General features: G+C 32.7%; 1 protein-coding gene across 2 annotated transcripts; it reads right to left on the bottom strand.

Annotated features, from left to right (window-relative positions):
* Nucleotides 1–5788: 5788 nt before the first annotated feature.
* LOC139495680 (glucose dehydrogenase [FAD, quinone]-like) lies at nucleotides 5789–18954 on the bottom strand. Of its 2 annotated transcripts, none has more exons than XM_071284006.1 (12): nucleotides 18851–18954; nucleotides 17762–17901; nucleotides 16884–17089; nucleotides 15852–16041; nucleotides 15007–15135; nucleotides 13339–13460; nucleotides 12550–12717; nucleotides 11368–11518; nucleotides 10458–10600; nucleotides 9829–10003; nucleotides 6901–7126; nucleotides 5789–5967 (listed from the first exon to the last, which is right to left on the bottom strand). In XM_071284006.1, exons 2-12 carry the CDS (start codon nucleotides 17892–17894, stop codon nucleotides 5823–5825), a joined length of 1788 nt encoding a protein of 595 aa, XP_071140107.1. In that variant the 5' UTR covers nucleotides 17895–17901; nucleotides 18851–18954; the 3' UTR covers nucleotides 5789–5822. The 2 variants fall into 2 exon arrangements, with proteins under 2 accessions (XP_071140107.1, XP_071140109.1); XM_071284008.1 differs by having other exon boundaries at nucleotides 13366–13460.
* Between the last annotated feature and the right edge of the window lie 2926 nt (nucleotides 18955–21880).

The raw sequence follows: 21880 nt of genomic DNA, 5'->3' as shown, positions 1-21880 counted from the left end.
ATTGCACTTACATGTATACACGTTTATTGTATCGTATGCTATCCAATTCCGATATCATTTAGAGAACCCCTACGATGATCGATTGCATTATACTACGTTTGATAAATAACAGCAGTAAAAACTAACAACACTATCAACTACTTACGGCATGTTTTATAGCTCGGACAGGCACCCCTAAATTTTCAGATAAAATATATAATGGAACAATGAATTCAATATTTTTTTTTTCTTGATATAATTGGAAACAAAATATCAATTAAAAAAGCTGGTATATAATATAATAAGAGTCATATTTCAAAGAGCTTTTAGTATTGGCATTTGGTAAAACAATCATATTAAGACGAGCGTAGGTATTTTATATACCTGAACTTTGTAATTGGTGCCTTGACATTGAACTTACTTATCAGAGGTAAATTTCAACAAGAGTGCACACGCTTAGATGTCTCGCCTTCTTTACTTATCATTGATATTATGTTGATAGTGCTAACTATAAAGCTTTAGTACAACTATCACATAAACGTAACATTTACCAAGAAAACTAAACATTGAGCAATGAACCGTATAAACATGAGGTCAAGGTCAGATGGACAATGGCAGACAGACATGAATAGCTAACAATTCTTCCATACAACAATTACAGTTGACCTATTGCTTATAGATTAAGAAAAACAGACCAAAACACACAAACTTAACACTGTGCAATGAACCATGAAAAGGAGGTCAAGGTATACTAAAACTTGTGCAACTGACATATAGATCATAAAATATTTCCATACATAGAATATAGTTGACCTTTTGCATATAGAATTAGAAAAAAAAAGACCAAAACTCAAAAACTTGACTTTTACCACTGACCCATGAACATGAGGTTAAGGTCAGATGACATCTGTCAGCTAGACATGTTCACCTTACAACCATTCCATACACCAAATATAGTAAACCTATTGCATGTAGTATAAGAAAAACAAACCAAAACACAAACACTTAACTATAACCACTGAACTATGAAAATGAGGTCAAGGTCAGATGACATCTGCCAGCTAGACATGTACACCTTGGAATCATTCCATACACTAAATATAGTAAACCTATTGCATACAGTATAAGAAAAACAGATCAAAACACAAAAACTTAACAATTAGCACTGAACCATGAAAATGAGGTCAAGGTCAGATGACATCTGCTAGCTAGACATGTTATCCTTACAATCATTCCATACACCAAATATAGTAAACTTATTGCATATAGTATAAGAAAAACAGACCAAAACTCAAAAACTTGACTTTTACCACTGACCCATGAAAATGAGGTTAAGGTCAGATGACATCTGCCAGCTAGACATGTACACCTTACAATCATTCCATACACTAAATATAGTAAACCTATTGCATACAGTATAAGAAAAACAAATCAAAACACAAAAACTTAACTATAACCACTGAACCATGAAAATGAGGTCAAGGTCAGATGACACCTGCAAGTTGGACATGTACACCTTACAGTCCTTTCATAGATCGAAAATACAAGACCTATTGCTTATAGTATCTGAGTTAAGGACTTGACCACCAAAACTTAACCTTGTTTACTGATCCATGAAATGAGGTCTAGGTCAATTTAAAACTGTCTGACGGGCATGAAGACATTGCAAGGTACGCACATACTAAGTATAGTTATCCAATTACTTATAATAAGAGACAATTTTATATAACAAAAAATTTCACCTTTTTTTTTCAAGTAGTCACTGAACCATGAAAATGAGGTCAAGGACATTGGACATGTGACTGACGGAAATTTCGTTACATGAGGCATTTATATACAAAGTATGAAGCATCTAAGTCTTCCACCTTCTAAATTATAAAGCTTTTAAGAAGTGAGCTAACACCGCCGGCACCGCCGTAGCCGCCGGAACACTATCCCTATGTCGAGCTTTCTGCAACTGAAGTCGCAAGCTCGACAAAAACCAGATGATTTGGGTTTTGGTCTCAACAAATGCAATGAGTTGTTTCATCGGAGAGCATGTTCATTTCTTATCAGCACAACCGCTTAATGTCGAATCCTTCGCTTCATCTGTATTCATTTAGAAATAGTACATGACAAAAAAAATGATTGCATGTTAATGAAAGAATATACCGTATAATTTAACGCTGTAATATTTCAAATGATGACAGAATTATAGAAACTGTGTAAGAGAAAATACACAAGTGTATTACAATGAACCGTTTGAGGTAATCAATAAATCTATAAAGTATAGTAGCTTTGCAATAGATTACCTCATAGACCTATATCGAACAAATGAATACATTATACTTTTATACATTTTTACCTTTTAATCAATTGTGTTAAACTAACGAGCCATGTTAAATCAGTTTATCTGACGAAACATTAATTTACTTGTGTATTGCTAATTCAGAGTCTACCGAACAGTGTTATATGAAAGAGGTAGGACGAATTTGCCGGGGATTCTTTTTACAGAAGGGACAATTTCAAAAAGTGCCGACAAATTAAAATTAACTATGAAAACAAAAAATAAAAATGTTTTTTTATCAATACCTCGATTTACTTATATTATGATACGAGTTATCAAACTTAACCCTAAAAAAAGGATGAAAGTCCAATATGCGGATTTTCGGGCGTTTTTAGGTGAAAAAAAACAGGGAATCCCCCCCAGAAGGACATTTCAAACCAACAAAAAGTTATGCTTTTTATGATTGTTGTTATTCATACTACTTTTTCCCTCAAAAATGAAATTGGTTTAGTGTGTCCTTATTACATACAAAACAACTTTTTAAAGAAAAAATTGTAACATCGATAAATTGTACTGATATTGCTTCTTAATAAGAGATATAATGATAAGCATCGCATTAGCTCCACCGGTAGAGCACAGAACTACTAATAAATGATTGGTTTTGAAGAAAGGGTTCGAATCTCGCTCAAAATATTTGCATTTTTTGTGTTGTTATATTAAATTATAATGTTTCTATCATATTTTTTTCGGATGTTTGCTTAATTCCTGGAGTCATTCTGGTTCATTATGACTATATAATTTACTTGTATATCATTTTACATGTATCAAAGAAAAAATAATGTATCACTTATTGTGTGCAATCATATGACTGTTCATTTTGACTTACTTTCTTTTCATGTGTTTACATTTATTACATATATTCAAGGGACAACTGCCGTCAAACTGATGTAGGTGACTGTACATAACCAATAACACGAGGATTAGTTCTATAGAAACGAAGCCTACATGTTGCGGGTGTAATAAACACATAACTTAAAATGAGGCCATTGTATACCAGTTTCAAAACAACAAAAAACAGTTTTTCCGAAACCTTTCTTGAACATGGTATTATATGTAACAAATGCAGTTAACAACAATTTTGTCGCCAATTCACAAACTGTATAGATACTAGAACTTATATTTTTACCACCGTTCCTACACCGGTACCTTTGTCATCAGAAAATAAAACAACACAATAGAACAAATCAGTTACACTACAAATTGTGATTGTAGGTAAAACATCAAGAAGCTGTTGCATCTGTATCGCAACGAAGTGCCGATTTGTTAAAATGACAGAAAAGACAATATAACATGTGTTAGTAACACGGGGTGATCTATGACCAACTGATGTAAGATGTTCTCAAGACAAATACGAATATACAGATAAACATATATTCAGAATGAGAAAATCACGATTTGAATTTGTTCGATATCATTTGGCTCATTGCCAAGTTACGTGGTATGGCACCTTGCATAAAGGATGTTAATAATGAAAAAAAATCAATATTAAAAAATCAATAGTCTTTGCCTTGTTTTTGTAGGAATACCTGTTCAAGGTATGAAAATAGATGATGTGACGTATTTTCATGTACTACAATTAGTATCTATCGGGGTATTTAAAACATGATTTACCTATCTTATCGAATGAAACAAATTGCCGGCAAATTGGCTGTACCTCTTTGTTGAAAATGGTAGGTTTTACACTTGACCTTTATTTAATTATACAACAAATTTTTAACGATATTAATATAATAACATCTTCATAACAGCTCCTTAGATTAGCGTTTTTTCATGATACAATTGGTTTGATCGGTCTGTTTTTTTATTCGTTGATTTTCTTCTTTTGTCAATCTAAGTACTGCAGTCCTTATCAACTGATTTTTTAAGGTACTTTTATAACACACCTACTTAAATGTCTACCAAAGCAACATTCTGTATGTGCCTGTCCCAATAAAGAAGCCAAGTCATATTCAGAGGTTATTGATTTTTTTGCTGTTTATAATATTTCGTTCATTATTTTACATAAGCCGTAAGTTTGCTTGTTTGAATTGTTTACATTTGACATATCTGGCCGTTTATGCACATATAAAGAAGCTCATACACAAAACTAGGAATACAAACTCCAAAAAAACAGAGTTCGAATTAAGATAAAGAATCACTTAAAGTTCAACATTTGAAACTTTTAGGGCTATAAACTGTTTTGGCCACGAGCATGACAGAAGACATTATTGGTAATTTGGGCATTTGGGGCAGTGAACTGATGTCCTTTGTTTTATCCCATCGAACTAGAGATGAATATTCTACAGATACAGTTTAGTCGATCTCATATCTTGACTTACATCTTAAAATTGACAATGAGCGTCGGTTGAAAACAAAACTTTACGACAAAACCGAGTTCAGCTTCCCAACTGTGAACTTTCCATTTCTAAGTAGCAACATTCCAGCAGCGCCTGCAAACGGAGTAAATATCTCCCAATTGATACGATATCCCGTGTTTGTATTTCCTATCATGATTTCTTTGATAGAGGGTTGCTGCTCACAATGAAACTATTAAACCCTGAGTTCCAAATGGTGAAGTTGAAATCATACCTTCGTAAATTTGACGGACACTATCACGATTTGGTTGGTCGTTAAGGAATAATCTTTTCACAGATGATATCGGATATGTTCCTTATTTCTTAACTACAATCCCGTTCCCTTTTCATGAATACAGACATAATAAGACTATTTAACGGGTTTGTAATAACATATGCAAAACAACTGGTGCCACAGGTGGAGCAGGATCTGCTTATCCTATCGGAAAATCTGAGATCACCCCTAGTATTTGGTTGGGTGTGTGTTGCTTATTTGTTTAGTTTTCTTTGTTGTTTCATGTGTACTATTATTTGTCTGTTTGTCTTTTTTCATTTTTAGCAATGGCGTTGTCAGTTTATTTTCGATCTATGAGTTTGACTGTCACTCTGGTATCTTTCGCCCCTCTTTTATATTAACTGATGACAAAAGTTAACCATAAACTAACCTTCAGTCGACGATACAGTTCATCATAACCTGTACTCATTATTCTGTTATTTTTATCGCTGTGCGGAAGACTCCTTAGTTGTATTTGGTCGTTTTCCTAATCTTTTATACATTCTCAATGTTTTCTGTTTTTTTTTAAAGAGATACATTATCATTTTGTCCAATTTTCCCTTTCCCTCATGTGTGAGTTGAATGTGCGGGTAAGATAATTAGTTTATATACCGTTTGTTTTCTCCTATGCCAGATCTGTTGTCAAAGGTTGTGTTTTTTAGGACATTTTTTGTAAAGCTTGTGGAATTTCCTGATATATTTTAAAGTTAGACTTCTTTTGTACAAATGCACACAAAACTGTACCCATATCATTCATGTGAGCTTGCCTTCTGTTGTTGCGTCTAAAACATTGTTGTTGATAAAGGACAACATATCTCGATGTGGTATATTCGGTGGCAAAGAATTGTTTTTAATAATACTTGTTATTCTCAGTAAGAATTTAAAACAATCACCATTTATACTTTGTTTATTATACTGTTTTTACTTTCCGTGTTTGCTTAATTAGATCTGCTGCTTTTTCAGCAATCATCACAGTCGGGGCATGGGTGTTACCAGATGGAAGGCCTCTCATCACTGATGCATCAACTACTCTCAAATTTCGTATTCCTTTAACTCTGTAAAAAATAAAATATCTTGTTAAAAAACTTAAGACATTATAAACAGCTTCTTTTACGCTAGTGTGTCAATTCTGCAACGGAAAGGGTTGAAATCAACAGATGATCACCTTTCCATGGCACCTGCTTTTGTCCATTATGTTGAGATCCATGTCCTAATATCTTCCAGATGGTGACCCAAGACATGCATTCATGGTATATAATAGTATACTTATTACTGCTTTTTATTGTCATTTTTAATTTGTTTTTGGAACATGCATTGTATTGAAAGTTTTTAGATATTTTATTGTTTGTTGTCGTGTTTATATATTAGGGTACAGCTGTTTTGATTCAGAATTAACTAACCACATAGATTAAATTTGTTGTTTTTTAAATATCAATTATATTTTTGGAAAACGAAGATTGTCATATAAAGGTGCATGTTAATTGCAAATACAACCTGTCGAGAACGAAATTGAAAACTAAAGAAAGAGGATATTTCCCCGAGGGTATCACAAGCCCAGTAGTCAGCACTGTATGTAATGACATGAATTATCATTGATATGGTTATATTAATAAAACAAAATTGAGAAAGGAAATGGTGAATATGTCAAAGCGACAACCACCCGACCATAGAGCAGACAACAGCCGGGGGCCACCAGTTTACAAAATATTTGATTTTCTTTTTAAATACTAAGGCTTTTCTACCTCAGACATAGACTACCTTAGCTGTATTTGGCAAAACGTTTAGGAATGTTTGTCCGTAATGCTCTTCAATTTCGTTCTTATTTGGCTTTTTTATCATTTTGGATTCGAGCGTCACTGATGAGTCTTTTGTAGACGAAACGCGCATCTGGCGTATATAAAAAATGTAGTCCTGGTATCTATGATGAGTTTATTCTACATGTATATATAAATATGAAACACAAATCCTTATTGGCATATACAGCTTACCGTAAACAAGGGTCGACAACAGCGGTTGGGTCTGACTTTGCACCCATTCTACAAGTACTGGTTTGATGCTCTCCGTATCTTGCAAAATGTCTGATAATACAGTCCCAATAGGCATCTGTGTTAAACGGTAGTCTATCACAATGGTTTGTAGTATCCATCCGAATTAACCTTGCATCTAGACTTCTCCATGCTTTTGTTCTTTCAAAACTTTGCACGAGACGAATTCCTATAACAGAAGATGTTCAACAATAAGTTAAAAAGCGGACGATTGTATGAATGATCATCTGGTGTTTGTACATGTCAGTAGCATGCCTTGTATGATGGTAAATAGTCCCGCTCATTAGCACAGTCAAGTTTTAACGAGTCAGAAAGAAGAATGATAATAATCAATGCTACTACAATAAAACATGATATATCACAACACCTATACGATAAGCGCCGAAACACATTGTATTTAAAACATTTTCAACCTTATTTTTTTTCTTTTTTTTAAACATTATTTTAAAAATTAAGACCGACAAGGTGCATTTTGTAAATTAAAAAGTGTTATATTGGTTGTCCTAGCCAATAAGTAATGATTGATTGGTGTTTGCTTAACATCCAAAGGCAAATATATATCATCGATATTCAGAACAGAAAATTCTACAATAAATACAATAGGTAGATCCTGTTGAAAGAATAAGGTCTGGGGTGTTGTGCATACAAACATATAGGACAGACATTTCCCTCACAAAAAGGCAACCTACGGATATCTCAGAGTTGTAATAAGGGTATTTAACGCGCAGACAGCGTTGCAGTCTCTCGCTCTACTAGAGGAATCGGATTCCTTGTTCCCTTTCCAACCGGATTTGGTTGCGAACTGGAACACCAATCTTTAACAATGACATGTAACAATATTATTTCGACCTATACATATACAAAGGTTGATAAAGAAAAAATGTAACTGAATTTTGTCAAACTTATCATCTTATTGGTATGAGAAGATTAAGTATAAGTGGCAATCAGATAACTTTCAATCCAAATTCAGATTTTAAAAGTATACCATTATATATGTCAAACTAAGGTCTCCACTCCGAACAGCAAGCTATGAAGGGTTTCACAAAATTACTATTCTAAAATCAGTCAAACAGGAAAATCAACGGTCTAATCTATATAAACACAAGAAACAAATAAAGTGGAAGATATTAGCAGGCAAAATCGAGGGAATTGTGCAAATGATAAATTACCACAAAGCATCATTATAATATACTTTTAAAGAAACAACTGCTGGCCATTTAAAAAAATCATTTTTTCAAGATGGTCACCGCCGTTTTCTAAAATGTTTTTTTTTCAGTTTGAAAATACTGTTTTTTTCAGAAAAAACATTTCGTTTACCTTCTTTTAGTGAAAAACAGCTGTCTGGTTTGGTAGCTACCTTCTTTACATGTGAATAATTCCCTAGGCATGAGTTTTTGACGCAAACCGGGTTTGCGCATGCGCGAAAATGTAACAAAATTCCTTAAAAAATATTTAAATATTTACTATAAAATAAGTGATTTAGGATTTTTAATGATATTAGGATTTGGTTTGATAACATTTTTCAAGGTTATAACACACATGATTTTACAATTTTGCGCATGCGCAAACTATAAATAGACATAATGAGTGATTTTTATGCACTACCAGGGCAAACTGGTATAAATCGTAGTTCATCTCATTACTCTAAAAAGCAAGTAAGTGTAAAATCTATGATGCATTGTTTAAGAACAAGCCAATTCAGTTGCAATGATCAGTTATTTGATGGATAAGACGGAAAATGTGGTTAAAACGAGAAACAAATTAATAGTAACGGCAGATCAGCCACTTTGGGAAATACATATTCAGTGGGAATTGCCTAATTTGTACAGAGAAGATAAGTTTATCGTCATGTAAGGTGGATTTCAAATTGAAATGACTTGTTATAAAATTGTGGGTGATATATTAAATGAAGGTAGATGGACACATGTGTGATGTGTCCTCACTAAAACCATTATTGCAACACCTAGAACGGCATATTCTTGTATGTATATGCAAATGTACCTGGGACTAGACACGCGCATCAGATAACTCTTTGTGTTTTAGCTTGAAAGGTATGTATCGGCTTAAAAAAGCTAAACACAGAAATTATAATCATGTCATGACTCTGTGACGTTCAATGATTTGATTGACTGGCGTAAGAAAATATAGTCATCTCTACCACAGTTCAATTCCTGGCGTTCAATTATAAATTAATAACTTCTTGTGAATTTGGTAGTATGCTTATTTCATGAGTCAGATTTTGTACAAACAGTCAATATAAAGCATGATACTGTATTCATTTAGGTCTTGATCGTGTAACATATTCTCGATCGCGACCGACCTTCTCCGAGATTTGGCTTCCCTTCTCTTAAGTCACCCACAGGTGGCAATTGATTTTGAAAATGAAAATATTTTTCTTATAACACAATTGATCAGACAAAAACAGAATAATGCAAGAAACAAATAAGACTAAATTATGAAGTGACATATTGCATTGAACCATATCAACAAACGACACTAAATGAACATCAGATTGTTGATGTTTATCCCAATACCATACAAAAAAGTGGATATGAAAAAAGAAGATGTGGTATGATTGCCAATGAGACAACTCTCCACAAAAGACCAAAATGACACAGATATTAACAACTATAGATCAACGTACGGCCCTCAAAAATGAGCAAAGCACATACCACATATTCGCCTATAACAGACCCCGATTAGACAATGTAAAACAATTCAAAAGAGAGCCTTTAAATATGGAGCCTTTAATTACTAAATATATTTGATGTTCATAAGAATAACCAAACAAGTTTATATCAATTCGGCTTTATTATACGTTAGTCTAGTATTTAAGTAGACATACCCTATGGACACCAACTTAATAATTACCTGAAATTAACTTCGAAACATCTATAGGTTGAGAAAGCATATTTGGATTAATCAATGGCTTTACCAATGGATTCCTACTCTTCAACTTTATAAATCCTCTACTCTCTGGGTGTAAAGTGTATATTAGTACTGCAAACCCATAATCAGGTAGTCTAGGTTGAAGTTCCCGGACTATCTGATATGAAAATAATGGTAATTTAAAATTATAAGAGTATACATAAACTGAATATAGATCTTTGCTTCAAATACATCATGATTGATAAACATTACAGGAAGGAATTCGTAACTTTGCTTAAACAGTGATATTGCAATATATTTAGACATTTGAAATTATATGTGCATTTTGTTTTTATTTGACTGAAGAGAAAAACTATTAAAAACTATGGAAGGGTGGTTTCGTATCTAATATGTTCATATTGAGAGAGTAATGAGTTTTCCTACGTATTATTGTAACGTCGGCATGGTGACAACATTTGTTCATATTTTTTTATGGAATATATTAATAAATTTTAACAACATATGGCTATTGGCCATGTTGGCGGTGAAACAAAGTCACCCTGATGGAACATTTAAAAAAAAAAATGTGTATCGTTATCACACACACCTTTCCTCATACTTTTTTTATTTACCTCTGGGAGAAAATATGTGGGGTCTCTTCCAATGTCTCCTGCACCTCTTAGAAAGGATAACTGTATATTTGGGTAGGCGTTCTGTGGACCTTTCATAGGCATCTTTGAAAACACATGTCCATCAACTGTTGAACTGTAGCGTCCTCAATAACAATACACATGTTTAAGTTATTACAGAGCTCTTTGAATGATTGCATATGTTTGTCATCTGTCTTTATATAAGCATGATAAGTATTTCTATTAAAACAATATTAGGATTTTAGTTTTTGGAAAAAGTATTTGAATATAAAAATATTAAAAAAAACAAATGTTTCTATGGTTACCAAGATATAACTACGAATTAGTCCCCTTACCCACAACAGTTCAACATAAGAACGAACAATAAGAATCATTCGAAAAAGGCGTATCGTATCAAACAGACAAAAATACTATATCAAAAACAATTACACACAGTGGACCTGGCGGAATATTTGAATATCAGAACAACAAAAGACACTAAATTCTAATGTGAGAGTACAAGAAGTTACTGGCAGCTAGTAGAAAGCCAGTAGAAACTAATAAAAAAAATCGTACATCTACGACTAAATAAGAATCAGTACAAATCCAACGTAAAAACACAAAAATACTGAACTCCGAGGAAAAAAAATCAAAAGTCAAAAATCAAAAGTCCAAACGCATCAAACGAATGGATAACAACTGTCATATTCCTGACTTGGAACAGACGTCATAAACAGTCAGAGAAAATTTGACCTTGTGCAAAACCAAGATACATGTATCGACAGTTAGTAGTTTCATGTATGTGTGTATGTAAAATCAATAATATTTAGTTTGCTTTCATTTTACTTATACAATAGCAATACCAATTAAAACAATATTTAATGATCTAATTACAATAAACTACTTTGCATACCTTTTCTATGAAGTATATATTCCAACTTTTCTGCAGTATCATCGTCCTGGTTACTATTTGAGGAAAGCGTTGTGTTGATTGAGTAAGTTAATATCAAAACGTGATGATCTTTGTAGTGTTTACCAACAGGCAAGTTTGCTCGCACTGGGATCTAAAATAATAGTATGAAACGTGTCTTGTGTTGTTACACAATTTACATTCATATCTACAATGCTATCGTTAGAACACGTCTTTTTAATTTTCAACAATGGCGTTTACAGATTATGTTCGATCTATGAGCTTGACTGTCCCACTGAATTCGTTCGTTCCTCTGTTTAAACACTATTTGATAATATATATAGTTTTATAAGAACTAAAGTTTTATGTAATGGGTACTGGATAGGAACGCCTCTCTATAAAAAAGTAACGAAAACCTATGAAACTGTGCAAAAGGTCGTGCTGTTTGATCAGTCTATGTTGTTGATATATAGATATCTCTACTTTAGTACAACTTGAATGTAGTTAGATGCTCCTTTTCAAAAGCTAGTGAGTCCATGTCATTTCAGATAAATTTTCAAAGTTGTTATGGTTTGAAGGTGATATTTGAATACCGCTGATGGCAGTGATTTTGCTTTTAGCACCAAGTTTTCCTCGTGATTATTTTGACGAATCGCAATAGTTTTTATTCTAGGGAATTGACACAAACATGTATTCAACCAAAAAAAAAACAAAAAAAAAACGTAAACATAGCCGATTGTAAAGTTTCAAACAAGAGCACTAATATCTACTATACTATACAATATTTTATGTTTAAAACGAAATGATCATGTCTTCTGTCAATATTCAAGGATAAACCTTCAGTGTTAGCATCAAGTTTATTTGAATTTATTTCGAAAATGACGATGGTGTTATGAACAAGTTGTCATCTGTTCTAGAAAGTATATAACGTTCTAGAAATTAATGCTATACTCTTTATAAGGGCCTCTATAAGTAACAGTAAAATATCAATGCTATGCTAATATTGATATCAAAAGACCTCCGAGATTAAAGGGGTGTTGGGATCCTCGAGCATAAATGGCCACCAGATTTGAACAGCCCATTTTGTGAGGAGGTCTTTTAATGTCATTATAAACTGATCATTGAGATTTTAACAAACTGTATTTTAGCATAATGTATATTACAAATATCATATCAATAATTTACCTTGAGTTGTTGAAGATGATCCCGTGGTCCTATTCCAGACACAAGTAAAATATGTGGTGAACCTATTACACCAGCCGATAATATTACTTCCCGTCTAGCATATATTTTAATTTTGCGTCCATACTTTATAATCTCTATTCCAATCGCTGTTTTTTGTCGAAATAATATCTACAGATGAAACAAACACACTTTCATTAATTAAACAGATAAGAACATATTTGCTATGTTAAGTCTAAAAAAATAAAACCGAGAAAAAGTTATAACTTACATGAATTATATCACGTGCAATGTTATTTTCACTTGAACTTCAGTTCTAATTATAGGGTTAAAACTGGTGTTAATATATATTTTCCCTAACATATTAATGTCTTCTCAATTTTCAATCATCAGTTTTAACCGATTTAATTTGCAACAAGGCGTGGGTCACATATTGAATACGTATTTTGCGTTTTCTCGTTTGATTTGATTTACATTGTCATTTCGGGACCTGTTATAGGTCACTAGCGGTACGGGCTTTTCTCATTGTTGAAGGCTGTACGTAAATTTCTTTGTCATTTTGGTTTCTAGTTGAGAGCTGTCTCATTGAATGAATGAATGACTGAATCTTTATTGCAAAAGCATAGTCATGCCATGTCAAAATTTAACAGCATAAATTAGATTATATAAAACATAAATAGAAAGCAGAGAACAACAGTATAATACAATGACATATAAAGTTATGAGACTATATAAAATCATGTCAATTTTTTTTTATTAATAAACTAAACAAAACATTATTCATGTGTTTACCTTTGATACATAACTATGTATACTGACTTGTAAATTTTTTCTACGTATTACTGGTCGCAGATGGCATGATGCAGAACTGCAACGCTCACCATTTTTTATGTTAAGTTGCATTGGACAAAACCCTAAAATAAAAAATGTTGAAAAAATGTCTTGGGTGAACATTTAACATATGTAGTGAAAACAATGCTCTAATTTATTAAATGTTAATGTCGGTGTTTAGATCAGCACTTATATCCAACGTTTTTTTCGCTGAAGTTTAGACGTAGTTTTCGATGCTTAACTTGTATTGTCGAAACAGGAAAAAATGTAGCGGAATAATTCTACTGTCCAATACATAAAGTATACATTCAAACAATTTTGTAAAACTGCTATATTTTGGGTCCAAAAAGGGGAGTGGACCAACCCATTTAGGTCTGAAACACCGACATAAGTTTAGAGTTTCGATAAATATAGTTTTGACCGATAACACTCGAGCCTTTCATTTTATCAATACATATCATTTTTTTGAAAGAATATAAAGCTTTTTTCCAGAATATTTGGTCCAGGGAGCGGTATCTTGGGGCTTACTTTTAAAACTGAAACACTAGCTATAGTACATTGGGGATTTTCCTAGGTCTATTTGTTTTCTACTTTGATCTCATATATCCTCTTACATTTACCGCTTCTCTTGTTTGGATCACATGTTTTGGGATCACCCACTATAATTAAATATCTTTTGCGCCAACATATGTGTTTTGTCCATCCCTGGACAAGACCACACTTTTCAGTCGTCTTAAGTTTTTATGCGAGACCTCTTTGGCGACAAGGTGTCTAGTTAATATTAAATCCTGTTTTTTTTAATATATTTTTGACTTATTCAAAGTCTTAGCGTTTATTTAAAACTACTGCATAATGGAATTTGAGTTCAGAGTTCACAGGTTGAGTGTATTTTTAAAAGAAATTGTAGGGAAAGTTTTGGGATTTGAATTTGCAACCTTTATTGAACAGTCTTTATTATGCAAGTTTGACAGAAGTTGACACACATAGATCTGCAAAAGAGACTTGATTCTGTAGACGAATTTACACGATGAATAACAATTAAACCACAGAGAACAATCTGTATAAATCCCTTCCGTCACATTTTTGCCATTGCATTACTACAATCGAAAATGATCACGAAACTGTACACACTTTTGACAAGCACGATTTATCAGCAACAACTAAAATAAGACCTATATCCTGTCAATTAAACTAAAATATGTTTCTTGCAAGGAACCAATTCACAAAACGCGATATACACGATCCTTGAAGCTTACAATGATTTCTGGTCCGTATGAAATACTGTCAATGGAGAATGACGTAATATAACCTACTAACGTATTTGATCGTGTCCATGACAATGGAGAATGATGTATTATAACCTACTGACCAATTTAATAGTATCCATTTCAATGTAGAATGACGTCACATAACCTACTGACCTATTTGATCGTATCAATTACAATGGATAATGACGTAACATAACCTATTTACCTATTTGATCTTGTCAATTTCAATGGAGACTGACGTACTAAAACCCTCTGACCTTTTTGACCGTACACATTACAATGGAGAAAGTCGTAATATAACCTACTAACCTATTTTACCGTTTCCATTGCAATGAAAAATGACAAAATATAACCCACTGACCTATTTGGTCGTATCCGTTACAGTCGGTAGTTTGATAACCTATTTCGGCAGCTGCTTGTTGATGGAAAAATTCTAGAGGTGTTGCAGCTTTATGAGTGATAGTTACTGGCCCATTTTGTCCATGGTATTCTACAAATTAATTAAACATGCTGAAAGACTTATTTTCAAATACAATACATATAGTGTGTGGATTGGACATTTATGCTTTAAAACAAAATAGTACAATCGCAAAAATAGGGAAACATTTTTGGGAAATCTGTAGAAAATTAAAAAAACAGAAAGTCCATAATCAAATTGGCAAATCAAATTTTTAAAACACATTTTATTATGAAAATAAATTAATAACGATATCTTCATATTAACAACAAATATTATTTTCTTTTTGTGAATAATTTATCTAAATTTGTGTAAAATTGCACGTGTAGGTATACAAATGGCACGATGGCTCATACTTTTTATTTTATCTTTACAAAAACCAGAATCAATATACATTTTGACAAAGTTATTTTTTAATTTGTTTCACTAAATCTATACCGCAAATCCAACTGAAATTAATGTTTGTCAAATTTTGTGGAATTACCTCAATGCGTGTTAGAAGTCACACCAAAATCAGGTACTTGTAAATAAACGCATCATGTATATAAGAAAGGACATTTTATATGTTTTCCATCTAAAAAGGACTCATACATGGAAGTGATGTTCGAATAATTTAAAAATATGTAAACAAAGAGAAATAAGGTACTAAATTGAAGAACATTGAAGATAAATACTTCCTAAAAGCTTGAAAATTAAGTCTGGCTGGTATCTATAATGAGTTGATACACGTTACTATACCTCTAACTTACTTGAGTTTTCGAGTTCAGGAATTTTAATGTTCTCTATCTTTTTGAAGTAAGGCAGAACGTCTTTGTAACTCCATCCTGTACATCCTTGATTTGCCCATTCATCGAAATCATGCCGACTGCCTCTGATAAACGCCATACCATTCAAACTACTTGAACCTCCTAAGATCTTACCTCGTGGGAAATGTGAGATCTGGTTAGAAGAGTAAAAGATTAATACCTAAACGATATAAATACTGATCATTTTCAAGAAACCCTAGAACATACACACACGTTTTATTTTATAGGGGTGAACATAGAAAAATACTTTTACCACTTGAAATATACCAATAAAGATAACTAAAAGACTGATGATAGCCAATGGCACCTTATAAGCTTATCATAGGATTTATTTGCTTTGTCTGGTAAAATGACGCCCAGATTGGTATTAATTTTACCGCCGATTTGCAGAATACCATACATGTATATCTTGTACATAGTCTTACTTTGGATAATATAATGCTCAAAGCATTGTATAACGCATATACTGGCCCGTGGAATAACATTTAAAATCAAAACTAGGATGCTAATTACATTCTTGATTACATTATTTTAAGTAAATGCAACAGTAGGATATACGCTGTTCGAAATTCATTACTTCATATTAAACTTTTGTTAGAATGTTTACGAAACGAATATATTTAGGAACTGTTTGGTTATTGTTAATAATGGCCACTGATTTGTCTTCACAAATTGGTTGATTTAAGTACCACAGACTCATCTTATGTACATGAAACGTATGATTGTAATATTAAGCTTCTATAGGCATATGTGAAACTTTCATGAGTTCTTTTAAAACCCAAATTGTACCTATTCTCAAAGTATTGAACAAAATATGTTCAATATATCGAAGCATGAAACATCATATACCTTTTTACATGTAATCCTCGTACATTACGTTACAAACGAGGACACTCTCGTTACTAATGTAGAAGAACGAAACTATGAAACATATTAAATAACACAATCTATCCTATTTGATCTGAATAATATTACCTTGTCTTTTCGCGCAAAATGCGAGTACCGTTGTGGAACAGTTTTGAATTGCCAGTCAGCCTCGGTTCCAAACAATTTACCATAATGTCCTGGCACGATTGAAAATTCATTTTCAAGTTCGGAAACTCCGGCTTCGAGAAGTAGAACTGAGACTGGTTCCTCTGACAGTCTTGAAGCCAGTACAGCACCTGCCGATCCAGCTCCAACTTGGAAAATACATGATGTCATAATAAACCTTATATCATTGGACATATGAAATCATCGGTAGTATACCGCTGTTCAAAAGTAGTCAATCGATTGCGAGAATACAAAACCGTTGGAGGCAATAACATATTAGAGGAAAACAACGAAACAACAGCAATTGAAGTGCAACAAGAACATGCGACAGTGCAACATACAAGGAAAACAATTATGGCTTTTCTGCTCCAGGAATAAATCACTCTACCCGTATTTGTTAAAAAAGTTTAGGAATTGTGGTTCTGAATGCTTTTCAACTTCGTTCTGCATTTGGGATCTTAATTGTTTCGGATTCAAGCGTCACTGATGAGTCTATTTGTAAACGTGCATTTGTGTGGCTTATATACATTCGTGATACGAACAGTTCGTAATAACATTATGCTATTTTGGTGTACTGTCTGAAAGTATTTCACGTGTTCGTTGTTATTCTGTGATGAACATGTCTTAATGTAGTTATTGATGTTTTTCTCTATCCAGACGGTTATAGCATTTTTCTGCATTTTGTATTATCATAGGTACCCGACTTTAGAATGTGACACATCCTTATTTCATAATCAAACTTCATACCAAGTTTGATTATCTTAAGTTGTGAACAGGAAACAAATTGTACAAGGTGCAGGGAATATATATTTTTTTATTACCGACAATATAGTCATAATACTGCTTCAGAGGTCTGTCAAATATCCCCGAAGGATCAGATGGTCTTGGTGGTAGCACACCACTCAGAAATGTTGTTAGAGCAGCAACATTCAACAACGCTGCACCGAGGAACATATCTAACCTGGAAAAACATTAACTTCAAAAACAAACGAGTTATTGGTGATTGTTTTATCACATGATCCATGAATGAGAAGAAAAAAACAACACTGACTTTTTTTTTATAAAATAAACACATTGTATATCCTTATCCTGTGAGTGTGTTCAAGAGTAAAACATATGTTTACATGTGATTTTTGTTTAGCTGTATTGCATATTGCTTAGACAAATTTTCTTTTAAATTTTCATGTTTAAGGGTTTCTGACCTAAAAGCGCCTTGGTAGGATAGTTTTTCGCTATGATACATTCCTATTTTTCTTTCTCACCTGAATCACATTTCCGCCAAAACATAAATGATGAATTTAGTAGTAGTAGTAGTATGACTTCTCTTGGACTGAATTTTAATGTGCGTATTGTTATGCGTTTCCTTTTCTTCATTGGCTAGAGGTATAGGGAGGGTTGAGATATCATAAACATGTTTAACCAAGTGCACGCCACATTCTTGCGCCTGTTCCAAGCCAGGAGCCTCTGGCCTTTGTTAGTTGAATATTATTCTAAATTTTAGTTTCTTGTGTACAAATTGAGTTTAGTATGGCTTGTATTATCATTGAACTAATATAGCCAAAATAACTAAATTTAATATATATATCAATATATCAGTCAACAAATACACCTCTAAAGTTCAAAATGTATTATATATAAAAGTGGTTTAGAAATAAATTATGTGATTTAGAATGTCGTGTGCATATCTGTTTTGATATTTATTTTCAATAAAAACATATCAGTTGACAATGTTGCTGGATGAATCGGATATGTTGAAGAAATATATTATGTTTTGTTCCTTAAACACCCCGGCTGCAATGAAAATATATATTCATTGCATTTTATATCACCGGCTTTTATTATCGATATGCTCGTGCTTGGGTGTGACACTATACAGATTAAACGGTGTGTTAAAATATTAAACAACTTACCTGTTTCTCGTTAAATTGCCAATAAGGTTGAAAGTTTTATAAAATTTGTTTTGCACACATTTACATGTATAATATGTATAACGGCTAATTAATGTGACTTTTTGTTCACCATGTATGATTGATCATCATGTCATACTTGAAAACAACAATTATATATAGTTATTGTCATCAAAAAATATTTGTCTCAAAACTTTACCCTTTGCCATGGAAAGTAGGCCGTAAGTGTTCTGGTGAAATTGTTTTACATTGTCATTTCGGGGTCTTTTATAGCTGACTTTGCGGTATGGCTTTCATTTTTGAATGCCCGTACGATGACTTTAGTTGTTATTTTCTACGTCATTTAGTCTCATTGTCAATCATACAACATCTTCTCTTTTATACACACTTACTATTTACACATCACATAAATGACCAACCACTTCTGATGAGCTAAAAAGCCGGAAAAATATCTATCATTTTAGTAAATATGTACCAAATGTTCAGATAACATTAGGTCTTTGCCCTTGCCGTCTTTTTATTATTTCAACCATCAGTAAACTTGAATTGCTGATCACAACATGGAGATAATATAGAGCTTTGCAAACAATAAAAACATTTGAGAAAAGGAGCGAAAGATACAAGAGGGACAGTCAAACTCATGAATCGAAGAAAAAATAAACAGACAACGCCATGGTTTCAAATGAAAAAGACAAACAGATAAAACATAGTAATTAAGAAAAAAAGAACACCCTTAAGACTGAGCAGCATGAACCCGACCACAAATGTGATCTAAAAGTTATCTGGGGTAAAACAAAAATTGTACAATGTACCCTTAATGCAATGTATGGTAAACATATCTCTATCAGTATATTTCACTTTGAAGGAAAGTAATTAAAAAAAAAACAATATCGGTATAAAAATGCCGATTGTAGTCCGAAACTACACTTCAATAGTTTTAAACACATTTATTATTTAACGTGTCTGAACACAATGTAGTCAGACAGTTGTTTCTAGTTATTTTAACCTTTAATAACATGTATTATTCATGTTGCTATTGCATTTGTTATTTTTATTGTATGTTTCACTGTAAACTTGTATCTATCAAACAATAGACACAAAAAATAAAAATGAAAAAACAAATTTAATATGCATACCAGAAGGTGTAAATGATGAAATTTAAGTAACGATTACGTCAGCATGCATAAGGTGCAGGTTTTCTTAAAATTGAACTTGTTGCCAACATTATATATGCATTTCAAGTTGACTTTACCTTCGGAGTAATTGATGACAAGTGTTATGGGAAATATGTATTTGACTTGATTAAACTGAAAATTTTACATAACAGTTTAATTTTTGTATCATATGCAAGCACCGTACTTGGACTTGAACCGGCTTGTAAATTGTAGGGATGCTGAAATGAGGTAAAACGTAATGCATATTGACAGACCTGGTTTGATTAACTAGTGATCTTAGAAAACAAGCTAATCATCTAAATATGTAAGGGCTTCTATAAAAATGACGGGTAATTAAGACAGCCAATAAACAAATAAAATCAAGCGGAAAGACAGAAATTAAGCGTTGGAACTTTTAAAACCGAATGGTTACAAGGGTTGTTAAAGAGCAGAGAGCGCTCCATTTTATCAAAATGCAGCATCTGACAACACGTCAATCTTACTGGTGATGACTGCGTATTATTTATTTTTTAATCCCGCGCTATTAAAGTAATCTCAACTGCGGTAAGGTGTTTTTTTCGTTCTGTAGAAATCCAATAATGTGTTAATTAGTCGCCCAATTAGGACCAATTATAATCGAGCTTAATGAGATATATTATTGAAATGAAAAAAACGGTAGTAAAGGGTAGCAAAATTTTAAAACAAACCTACACTGTGTGACTATGATATGTACTGAAGCTGAAACCCCACCATTTATTTTAGCTGCCTTGCAAACATGTGTTAAATTTATGCTTTATGAATGTCCTGGACGATATAAAAACACAGCAAATAAACAATACAATAGAAATATTATACACAACAAAAGTGCACCAGGTTGAGGTGCGTGAATTTTGACTACATATGAAACGGCGGATTTTACAGAAACCGACATTAACATCTAGAACAGTTCTTGTAAAAAGGCTCCTGTATTGCCACCACTCTCTTTTACGGATTGTCTTGTATGCAATGGGTTTCCTTCTGACCAACATTCATTATGCTTGATTTTCTCTAGCAAATGGTATCTCGGAAGGTTTTTAACAGCGTTTATTGTCTGATTTTATTCTCAAAACGACTTATAGTGAAATGGTGATGACCAACAATACGTGCAGTTGTTAAAGCGGCATCCCTGCTTCTCTTATGCTGATAATCTGCCATCTTGCTGTAGTTGTCAAGGACCCATTACCATGATTACAAGATGTCAATCACAGAACTTTAAAAACTTGGTTATTTCAAGTGTTGAAAACAATGAGGATACACACATCTGTTTTGCTGTTTACGGTTACAGTAGTTGCATGTGCAGATAAAAACTTATCGAGTCGATATTTATCGATTAAACTCAGGTGATACTTTAATTATGTTTAACTAGTTCTATTTTACCAAATTATATCACAAAAAAATAAAGAGTGTTTTTTTATATTTCAATCATTTTTTTTCATGTGTATATATTGAAGTACTGTCCGAAAACGAGAAAATCGCCCTTTTTATGAATAAAACCCCATTACTAGGAAACTTTAAATTTTAAATGTATTAAAGAAAAGGGATATCACGTCAATATATATAAACTTATCACCAACGTTTTATGTAAATTGGGTAAAGCGTTTTTGAGCTGATGTCCGACATGTTGTAGTGTCAATACCGATTGATTTTTCAATTGAACATGTATTATGTTAAGTTTCTGTCATTTGTTCATTCATTGTAGTAATAGTGTCAATGGCAACTAATTTTTCCTTTGAACTATTGGAAGTTTCCGACACTTGACTAGTCACTAAAGTGATAGTGTCAAAACTGGCTGAAGTTGACTTTGCACTATCTGAAGTTTCTTTCGCTTGACTATAATTGC

This window comes from Mytilus edulis, chromosome 11, assembly GCF_963676685.1.
Source record: "Mytilus edulis chromosome 11, xbMytEdul2.2, whole genome shotgun sequence".
Lineage (NCBI taxonomy): Eukaryota > Metazoa > Mollusca > Bivalvia > Mytilida > Mytilidae > Mytilus > Mytilus edulis.
This window is presented reverse-complemented; position numbering and strand designations above follow the sequence as displayed.